This window comes from Diaporthe batatas (genome assembly GCF_019321695.1).
Source record: "Diaporthe batatas strain CRI 302-4 chromosome Unknown Contig00005, whole genome shotgun sequence".
Lineage (NCBI taxonomy): Eukaryota > Fungi > Ascomycota > Sordariomycetes > Diaporthales > Diaporthaceae > Diaporthe > Diaporthe batatas.
In genome coordinates this window covers 2,056,975-2,067,070 of record NW_025408552.1, presented here as the reverse complement: position 1 = coordinate 2,067,070, position 10,096 = coordinate 2,056,975, and the positions used below count along the sequence as shown (strand labels likewise).

At 51.3% G+C, this 10,096-nt stretch overlaps 2 protein-coding genes across 2 annotated transcripts; both read right to left on the bottom strand.

The window, feature by feature from the left end:
* Positions 1-1,283: 1,283 nt before the first annotated feature.
* KVR01_005651 (uncharacterized protein) lies at positions 1,284-6,871 on the bottom strand. Its single transcript, XM_044786398.1, has 11 exons — positions 6,130-6,871; positions 5,991-6,074; positions 5,637-5,925; positions 5,174-5,509; positions 3,640-5,110; positions 3,106-3,583; positions 2,317-3,049; positions 2,143-2,262; positions 2,011-2,078; positions 1,513-1,945; positions 1,284-1,452 (listed from the first exon to the last, which is right to left on the bottom strand). The coding sequence occupies exons 1-11, from the start codon at positions 6,331-6,333 to the stop codon at positions 1,433-1,435; spliced, it is 4,236 nt and encodes a 1,411-aa protein (XP_044646096.1). The 5' UTR covers positions 6,334-6,871; the 3' UTR covers positions 1,284-1,432.
* A 571-nt stretch (positions 6,872-7,442) lies between these two features.
* KVR01_005547 (uncharacterized protein) lies at positions 7,443-10,064 on the bottom strand. The gene is made up of 4 exons (XM_044788791.1): positions 9,496-10,064; positions 9,403-9,436; positions 8,183-9,342; positions 7,443-8,108 (listed from the first exon to the last, which is right to left on the bottom strand). The coding sequence occupies exons 1-4, from the start codon at positions 9,787-9,789 to the stop codon at positions 7,854-7,856; spliced, it is 1,743 nt and encodes a 580-aa protein (XP_044645992.1). The 5' UTR covers positions 9,790-10,064; the 3' UTR covers positions 7,443-7,853.
* Positions 10,065-10,096: the final 32 nt, after the last annotated feature.

Below are 10,096 nucleotides of genomic sequence, written 5' to 3'. Positions count from 1 at the left end.
AAGTTATTTATAGCCTAACTTTTTTATAAAATTTAATAAAAACTTAATAAATTAATTATATATATAATTATTATTAAAGGTAAAAGAAAGTTTTATTAATATTTTAAATTACTAAAAGACTTAAAAATAATAAAAGTTATTTTTAATTTAAATAAAATATTTATTAATATAATAATAATTAGAAAAAGAAGTATTAATAGAATATTTTATAAAAGTTAAGGTAGAGTTAGAAGATAAAAGTAGAATAAGTAATAAAAATAAAGTTATAAAATTATATTATATTATAATTAAAGTTACAAAAATTTAAATATTATTATTAGTTTTAAAATAATATTTATAATTATTAAAGAATTTAAATTTAAAGTTAAATAATAATTTTAAGGGTATCTAAAATCCTTATATATATTAGTGGGGTTATGTGTAGACCGGTCTACTAACTTACTCATATAGATCCAGCCGTTTAATTCAGAGTGGGAAGACTTCCACCTTCTTTATAGAATACAATATATTTTGAGCGAGCATCAGACTTACCTAGGGGCACAATCTTGCAGTTGAGTCTATGCGTAAAGCTAAACTTGGAAGTATGTCCTTATCGACAATGTTCTAGTGAGTATCTTTATCTGCAGCATATTGTAGGAGGAAGAAGGAGATGATGACAACGATGTCAACAACCCTCGGCGACCCAGGCAGCAGCAAAAACCCTAGTATCTAAGTACGCAACGGTGTCAGCAAAGTTGAGCGAAGTTACTTTGTGCTATGCACATACTCCTGTGCCAATTATGTCCTTGTTGAAGGCCACCTCGCTCCATCAATTTTAGAAGCTAGTGTACTTTACAGCACAGTCACTCTCATAGCATCTCCAGTGTTTCAAAGAAGGGTTTCCCAGTTCACAATGCGGTGGAGGAAAGCTCACAAGAGGTGACATGAGAGGGAAGTCTCCAGCTGTGACTGTAGGATCTGGAGCCGATATTCTAGCAAACCAGAACCGTCCTCGCTCTGACTTTCGAGTATAGCGCAGACGAAATTTCCCTGTTACCTGGAGTAACTGGGCTCGGGAAGAACCCTTAGGGGCTGTTTTTGTCTTTGTAGCACATCCACAACGGCTGAGCTGGCTCATCTGAAGACAGCCTCGGCTGGGCCAAAACAACTCCTCTCTGCCGTTGTTTTCTGTCATTGGAGACAAGGCGATCCTGAGCAGCAATTCTGTTGCTAGAATTGAAACGATGCACATTATGGAAATTTGACGTTCACTAAAAGGGACTTATTCACGCAGAACTTGAGTATCTTCTTTGCAGTAAAGTCTGGGTATTGAGATTAGAGTTGCCCTTGGGAGCAGAGATAGCTGATTCGTTCTTAACGCCGGCCAGTTAAACACCTTCCATTTGTTTTTTTATAACCTTGGAACCCACCCGATATCTACAATCTTTACCGGTCAAGAGCTTGACTTTGGCACTGAAACACAAGTCACATTAGCCACAGTCCAAAATATGTCATGAGTACCTGTGAACTAACCATCGTATAATACACTCCCTTTTGCTTCAACAATTCCTATATATCCAGAGTCAGCTATCAAACCACCAAAAAGTGATTGACAATGCAGGCGTTGGGGCGTTAAGACAGTTTGTAGCCACAGTCTGAACAGAACTGGCCTGATAAAACCCTGAAGGGAGATGATAAAGATAGAAGTAATTCGTTTTTGACAGTAAGAAGACTGTGTCCGAGAGCTGCTTACAGCATGAGTCCCAACTTCTAGTACCTTCCCTTCCCCAAGAACGTAGATCACGTCTGCGTGCTGGATAGTAGATAGTCGATGGGCCACTGCAACAGTTGTTCGCCCTATGGCTACTTTCTGGAGAGCAGCGGATATTTGCCTCTCGCTCTCCGAGTCCAAACTAGACGTTGCCTCGTCGAGCAGGAGAACTTTTGGATCCCGGATAATGGCTCTCTGAGGATGAAGTCAGTACCAGACAAGGAGTTGCTGTTTACTTGGATTCTGTACGGATCACCTACCGCGATGCTGACGCGTTGCTTCTGACCACCTGACAGCGCAACACCACGCGAGCCAACATCCGTGTCGTCTGCAGAGTGTCAGCACACAATGATCAGAAAGGCCTTGGTGGAAATATTGAAGCTTGTACATACAGCCTTCAGGTAAGGAGATGATAAAGTCGTGGATTGCAGCATCTTGACATGCTTGGTGTAGTTGGGCGTCGCTGATCTCCGACGCATCAACCCCCATTAAAATGTTCTCGCGAATGGTGCCTCAACAATGTCAGTAACATCCTGTATGTATGTAGTCCACGTATGAAACCATACCTTGGAACAACGATGCCTCCTGGGCTACCAGGGAAATGTGCTTCCTATACTCATGCACATCCACTGATTTGATGTCTCTCCCATTACAGAGTACACTCCCCTGTTGAGCATCGTAAAAGCGCTCGAGGAGGGCCACTGTGCTCGATTTTCCAGCGCCCGAGGCACCCACAAGAGCCGCAAATTGGCCCTTCTCGACCGTGATGTTGAGATGCTTGAAGACCTGGACTTGGCGTGTGGGATAGCGAAACCCAACATCCCGCAATTCTATCTTTATGCCATTTGTACTGTCCGGGATGACCTCAATGGCCTTTTGGCCCTCGTCTGTATCACTAACCAAGCTGGCTCTCTCCCCTCGACTCTCCCTGATACTCAGGATCCGGTTTGCCGCAGCGTTCGCCTGAGCGGCATTGGGGCCAAAAGAGAAGCCTACACCAGCTTGCTCTGCTCCCTGCGTGACGGCCATGAAACATACAAAGAAGTCGAGGACCTGGTATTCGCCGCTGGCCAACAGTCGCCCGCCGTACCAGAAGATCAAGGCCTGACACGCGAGCGCTAGAGAGTCAGACAGGGCGAAGATGAGTGTCGTCCAACGAGCCTTGCGATAGGCGGACATGACGTGCCCATCAAGGAGCTTTTGATACCTGTCGATAATCTCGTCCTCTAATGTCAAGGAAGAGACACAACGGAAGGCACCGATGGCTTCGGCGGCCCATTTGCTGGATTCAGAAAAGACCTTGCAGATGTTAGTATGAAGACAATCTGGAAGGAATGTACCCAAAGGTGACTTACTTCAGCAGACAACTTTTCGAACTCCATCTCGTATTTGAATCTGTACCAAGCGCAGGCCAAACCGATCGGAACGGTTACGCATGTTGCCACTAGAGCCAATTTCCACCCAAACACAAACGCGATGGTCAGGGAGCCGCACAGCTGGAGCACAGAGCTGACGACCATGCCCATGTTCATTCCCAGTAACTCCTCGAGTTGTTTTGGGTCGCCCTGAACCCTTGAGGCGAGGGTACCCACTGAGTTGTTCTCGTCGTCAAAGAACAGCATCTTCTGCCGGATAATCGCGGAGAAGTACTGCTGGCGGTATGCTGCACAGATGAAGTGCTGGAGATTTACGGCGACGATGCCCAGCACCAGGTAGCAGAAGCCCAGCCCGATAGCAACGACAAACCACATCAGCGACCAGAACTCGGCTTCGCGGAGGAAGCGGGATGGCGAGAAGATGAACGTGAAAATTTGAATTACTTGGCCGAAGAGCCTACAGAAACTTAGCTCCTCTTCTGATCGAGTAATTATCGTATCGAGTGCACTTACCAAGCCTGGATAGGGGTGCCAGAGGCAATACCGGCCGCTGCGAGGAGTATAAGCACATAGAAGGGGAAGCGGCTGCGCTGTTCGTAGAGGAGTCGACCAAAGCTGCCAGTGAGGCCTCGATTTTTCCAAGCAGTCTCGAGTTCTGCCTCGCCTCCGCTGACGAGGGCCTTGGAGGCCGACTTCTCACGACTCAGGATGGCCTGGATCTCCTCGGCCTCTTTTTCCTCCAGGATGTCACTGTCTTCTGCGTCATCTTCCCTTCCAAGGGTCAGTCTCTGTGCTCTGACGAGACCAGAGTAGACGCCAGCCTCATCACTCAGCAGAGTCTCGTGTGTGCCCTGCTCCATTAGCTTTCCTTTCTGCATCACCACAATTTTGTCGGCTTTGGCGATGGTGGAGAGCCTGTGCGCTATCGTGATCGTGGTACGCCCCTTTGACACTCTGTCGAGGGCGGCCTGGATGATCTTCTCGCTTCGGACGTCGATTGCCGAGGTCGCCTCGTCCAGGATAAGGATCTTGGGCTTTTTGATGATACTGCGAGCAATCGCAAGCCGTTGGCGTTGCCCACCGGACAGCTTGAGGCCGGCGTCGCCTACTTGGGTCTCATAACCATCTGGTAGCCTGTCGATGAACTCATCTGCAAAGGCCTCCTTGCATGCGTCTCTTGCCAGCTCCTTCTTGGCCTCCAATGGCTCATTCTCCCACTGTGTCCCGACTAGTCCATGCATGACATTGGCGTAGATACTGTCGTTGAAAAGGAAGGGTTCCTGTTGGACCAGGCCAATCTGCGATCGCCACCACTTGACGTCGATCTCGTCCAAATTATGCCCTGCGGTGACGACTTTTCCGCTCAGTGGTACTGGTTCGCTCGAGCCCTGCTCATCCGGAGTTATCGTTATGGCTGTGTCTTTCGCCGCCTCGGGGTCTTGCTGGTTTCTGGTATCAGTCTCACTGTCCTTGGCTTTTGATCGAGACAAGAAGAATTTCTTTTCTTTCGGCTTCTTTTCAGGTGCTTTCTTGTTCTTCTTCTCGGCCTTTTTCTCGATCGCTTTACTGATTGTTGCCTGTGAATGTAAAGTGTACCAGCGCTCTACCAAAGCAACGACTGTGCTCTTGCCGCTCCCCGAAGGCCCGACAATGGCAGTTACCTTGCCGGCCTCAATGGTGAGGTTGAGGTCGTCCAGGACCTTGGTGTTAGGCCTTCCAGGATAAGCGAAAGTGACTCCTTCGAAAACGATATCCCCATCAGCAGACACATCCGGGTCTTTCAAAGTGCCCCGTTCCGGCTTCGGTGCGTCGATGACGGCGAAGAAGGTTGCGGCAGCCACAGTGGCCTTGCTGGCTGCGATCAAGGGCCCTGACATTCTCTCGAGTGAAATTGCCATGAGGAAGACCGAGAATAAGACAATCACAATGGAGCCAATGCCATCCACGACCCCTTCAACGACAGCCCTGGTTCCGTACCAGAAGCCTACCGCCGTTGTGTTAGTGAATTCGGAATGTGGAGAGAATTCTGAAGCCGATATGCACTTACACAGAGCAAACGCGCTATAGAGCCCGAAGAACACTAATGCGAAGTTCAGGCCAACGAAAGGTGACGTGTACATGCCGGCCTTTTTGGCTTCGACGACCCAGGAGCTGTATTTATCTCCCATCTTGTTTTGAGCTCCACAGGCATAGACCATTCTTATGCCCGAGAAGGCCTCAGTCGCAACAGCCCCGGCTTTCGTCTCGGCATCAGTCGAGCGGGTGGTTCCCTTGATGATGAAGGGCAGCAAGATGCCAACGGATATGCCGATGAAGAGAACCACACTGGACGTCACGAGCGTGACTTGCCACGAGAAGGTGAAGGCCACAACAATCGAGGCAACTATTGGGAAGAACAGGTCAGTTGCTATCTAGATAGCTGTAGAGCATCAGGGCAGTCAGTACGCCCGGGAAGCCTGACCTGAAGGGCATGTCAGGGGGACAAGGAGCCGCGGATTCGCTTGACATACCGATGCAAGATGCGAATTCCAAAAACGTGCCCAGCTTCTCGGATATCCCGATCTGAAGGACATTGGCCGTGCTAGTTATGGTACCAGCCGCCGCCCCTGGCGGCATCGAGTCGAGGACGTGGACAGTCTGAGACAGAAGGCACGAGAGGTAATGGAGCCGGATGGCCGCAGAGATGCGGAGACCGATCAGGCGGAAACAGAACTTGGAGATGTAGTTGAGGGTGAAGCGGACGATGAAGAGAACGAACATCAGGAGACATTGGTAGTTGAGCGTTCGCTCGAATTGGGCCTTGACAAAGTCTTGTTAGGCCCTGCGGAGTCTGGGTTGCGTAGGGACGAGGTAGAAAGACTCACCCGAGTGTTGCTTGATCCCGGTGTGCCAAACGATGTGAAGTTACCAACAAGTCGGCCGAAAATCACGTTCATGAGAGGAGTAGTCTGCCGGAACCGTCAGTTTCAAGGGTCAGTAGGGAACTTGCGGTACTGGACTTACAACACCGCCTCCCAACGAAGCCACTGCGGCACCGACCATCAGGACAAAATCCCATTTCTTCGCGTACGTGAAAACGCGAAAGTAGTCACCCCATACTGCTTGTCTCTCCTTCTGGGCTGCTTGCTTGGTGGTTTCGCCTTCGGAGGCTTGCTGCTGGACGGCCGTGCTGTCGGCGGCCACATCGATGCCATCTTTGGCAGACATGGCTTATCTTTTGGGACCACTCCCACTTGATCTGTTCGAGCACTAGGCAAGCTTGTCAAATCGCAATGTCATGCGTCAATCTTCCATAGGATGAACTCGTCCTCCGCTGGATAGGTACTTGGTTTCGTCCAAGTCACATGTGCACCTGTCTAGCAGACCCAGTACGAGGTGCTGGCCACACGCAAGACGCTGGAATGTTTTTATTTCTTCCCGGCATATAATTCCCCGGATAATGATTGTTTAAGAGAGATATGAGAAGCAAAGTTGAGAACTTTGAACGACACAAAGCCGTACTTAGGCTGCCAACAGGCACATAAACAAACGACGTGCGGTCGGAGCCCTGCACGCCCCACTGGCAGGAGCCGAAAAGGGCGCACAGCTGCAGGGATTACTATCGGAATGGGTAATAAGCCCAAGTGAGAGGAAGTACGGGCTTACTGCGAGATTATTGGTTATTCCTCCTGGGAGTCTTACATAGAAAGGTCAGGCCAGCCTGTCTCGGAGGAAGAAATTAGTCAGTGTGTGAGGCCGTCATTGCCAAGATAATCGTTGTGCTGGGACCGCGGTTCTCAAACTGCCGCAGGCCAATACGAGCTATACGGTGATAAAGCGAGTACGTGCATCGACCGCCTGTTTCGTGATGGTCAGCCGGACAGTGGAAACCCCCCGATGCCCGAACGCCACTTAATTCGACTACTACACTGGTGGTCAAGGCAACGTTGGGTGCGGAAGCGGGTAGACCCGACATCTTCTCCAAGAGGAAAGACAGCGAATGAGACACGCTGTGTCGTAAAACGGCCTGAACGGCTGAACGGTTGGAAACCTGGGCCGCGGGGACTTACCCGAAGAAGGCTGGGCTCGAGCATATTACTACACCGCGTCCTACTACTAGAACCCAGGGGCAAAATTGCTGGCAACCACTCGCATGGGCCCTTGGGCATGTACCGGGTGGAGAAGTGATGCCTGCAACGGTGCAAACGTATTCGTCGATGCGGTGTATGTACATCAGCTCTTAAAGAATATATAAATCAAGTGTGAAACACACCTACCTACTTAAGTAGAAAACACAGCCATGCTTCCCGGCACTTGTTGGTGAAGTGATGGATGCTGTTTCAGACACAAGGTAACATCCTGTGGGACAACCTCCTATCATACTTAGGCATAACTGGCCGGACCTAGGTACGCCACAGGGGCTCCGTCTTCATATTGTTCAAGTCCTTTGAATGTGGCAGTGTTGCGGTAATAATGCATGTGATATCTGGTAGGACACCGTGGCTGGAGGTCAGCAGTCGTCGCCTAGGCAGCGAATTTTCTTGCACTGATCAAAATCCTACCCGTCAATTATGGGCAGACCGAATCCAGGCTATGAAAATGCAAGGCTATATAGATTCTGTCCGACCCGCTTACGCCAAGTGAATCCTACTCCATCCGGCCTTCCTAAGCTTCGGAGCGACATCAGGACCATGCCCTCGTGGTGAAAACCTGTGTTTCCGGCTGACAATTGCACACACAGCTGGTGCTCACATACGATAGCTCGCCCTGACGGCTTCGCCAAACCTGCGGATCGCCTCGTTCATGTTCTCGGCCGAGGCAGTCGCAAAGGTTGCCCTGAAGAAGAGGTCCTTGGGCGGCTTGTCGTGCTCCGCGGTGAACCAGCTGCCTCTCGCGACCAGTACGCCCTTGTCAATGCACGAGTTGAAGATTTCCTCCTCTATCGCGGGTATGCTGCGCTTCCCAGCGTCCGGGTGGAGCTCGTAGTTGATACGGAACCATTGCTTATGGGGGGTGTATCAGCCGTCAGCAAAAAGTACTCACACAAGAGCTTTGACATGAAGAAATTCTGACTCACAAACATGCCGGCAGCCGGTGGGCTGAAGCTGATGATCTCAGCCGGCAGGTGCTCCTCGCAGGCCCTCAGGAGGTTGTCCCTCTTCTGGGTGTACTCGAGCCGCAGGTTCATCAACCAACGGAGGTACCCCTCGTGGCCCCAGTGCTCGTCCAATAGCTTGTGCAGGACGACCTGCGAGAGACCGGCGGGCCCTTGGCTGGCCACCTCCGAGTGCCGGATATATCTCTCAATGATCTGCTCGGAGCCGGTCACCCAGCCCAGCCGCGATCCCGGGATCACGACCTTTGAGAACGAATCCATGCGCAGGACGCGCCCGTCCGTGTCCATGCTGAGGAGGGAGGGGATCAACGAGTCGAGGAAGCCCTCGACAGTCTCCGGGGCCGCGGCGGCGGCCGACTTTCCCCCGCGGTTATATGGTTCCATCTGCAGGTAGTAGTACGGCTCGTCCTCGAGGATGAAGACGTCGTGCTTCTGACACACGGCGTAGATTTCGCGCCTCCTCTGCGCGCCCATGGTCGCGCCCGTGGGGTTCCCCCCCGACGGGACCGTGTACACGACATGTGGCTTCCTGGCACCGCCCCTTTCTTTCGGGTCCCACTTCGACAGCATCTTGTCCATCGACTCAGGTATCATGCCCTCGTCATCGATCGCGACTCCGACAACCTTGATACCCAGTGGCTCCGCAGTCTCAAGCGCGGTAGAGAAGGCAAACTCGTCCATCATTATCGAGTCTCCCCTCTCCCTGTCGCAGAACATCCGCAGCGACTGCTCCAGGGCCCCCGTACTCCCGACGGTCAGGCAAGATCGCCAGTCTGCATAGGGTGGGTTGAACACCAGCTCCGTGTGTTCCGTCACCCAGCGGACCATCTGAGCGGACCCCGTTGCCTGACCGTAATTCAGTCCGATGCTGAGGTCATACTCCGAATCCGGGTTGTCCCTGGCGTCGTGTTTGCCGATAGTCACAGTCACGCCTGACGACTTGGTGGCTTCCTCGCTGAATCCCGGCGGAGTTGGCACCTTCATGCTCAGAGACTCGAACGGAAAGTGCTCAGGGCTAGGAAGCCCGCCGCCGAGCGAGATCAGCCCGGGCTTCTTGAGGTATTTTGCCGCTTGCTTGAGCATGCATGGGCGGCGCGAGAGTGACTCTTTCGTTAGGTGATCTGTGCCACATCAGTACAAAAAGGGCACGTTTTCGAGAAAAGGCTGGGAACAATACGTACGATCCCATCTCTTGGCCTGTGGCTTACCGACGGACTGGAGATATCCTTTAGTCATGCTCATTGAGGGATTCTGAGTGGCCCTAGAGAACTTACGGGAGCCTTGAACATATCACTATCGCAGTATGCCGCGACGCCCGCTACCAGTTTGCCAGCCCTGGCTCTTCGCTCCTTGATATCATTAACAGTCACCCTTTGGTTAGGTTTCTGCACTGCGAAGGGCTCCGCATCTGGCTGTTTGGCAGCGGTGCCCAGGACTTCGTGAGGCCTCTTGGAGGAGCCATGCATCAAACGGCGTGCGGTATAGACATGACTGATGCGACTGTGACAGCCTGGTGCGGGAACCGATCTCGGGGTGAGCAAGCCGCGGAGCGTGGTTCCTCTGTTCATAATTCGATACGACTTTGAGGGTGTAATTGGGTTGTACTGAAGACCTGGTGGAAATATTTGGGTGTGACTCCAGCCAAGACGAATTCCAATTGGTAAAGATTCAATCCATATGCTGTGTCTGTGTTGTTGTGATGTGTCCTGCCCTGGAATTCAAAGAATGGAGGCAAGCCACGCCGTTCCGGTGTAAGTCAACCCGATAAGGATGCCCCGGCACGATAAGAGTGGGTTCGCATGCCTGTTTGTACTCCCTACGCAAGGCGCCATCTGCCCCACAGCCGTCGGTAGCCGCGGCGGGATGCACTGGGGA

What these genes read in the sequence shown, in the direction of transcription:
- KVR01_005547 (XM_044788791.1), bottom strand. Translation starts at nt 9,789, where the DNA reads ATGAACAGAGGAACCACGCTCCGCGGCTTGCTCACCCCGAGATCGGTT. An exon ending in GTGATATGTTCAAGGCTCCC is followed by an intron (nt 9,437 to 9,495) that starts GTAAGTTCTCTA and finishes GGATATCTCCAG; the next exon opens with TCCGTCGGTAAGCCACAGGC. An exon ending in CACCGGCTGCCGGCATGTTT is followed by an intron (nt 8,109 to 8,182) that starts GTGAGTCAGAAT and finishes ACCCCCCATAAG; the next exon opens with CAATGGTTCCGTATCAACTA.
- KVR01_005651 (XM_044786398.1), bottom strand. Translation starts at nt 6,333, where the DNA reads ATGTCTGCCAAAGATGGCATCGATGTGGCCGCCGACAGCACGGCCGTC. An exon ending in GGAATTCGCATCTTGCATCG is followed by an intron (nt 5,510 to 5,636) that starts GTATGTCAAGCG and finishes TCTTCCCAATAG; the next exon opens with TTGCCTCGATTGTTGTGGCC. An exon ending in AGGGAGTGTATTATACGATG is followed by an intron (nt 1,453 to 1,512) that starts GTTAGTTCACAG and finishes CTTGTGTTTCAG; the next exon opens with TGCCAAAGTCAAGCTCTTGA.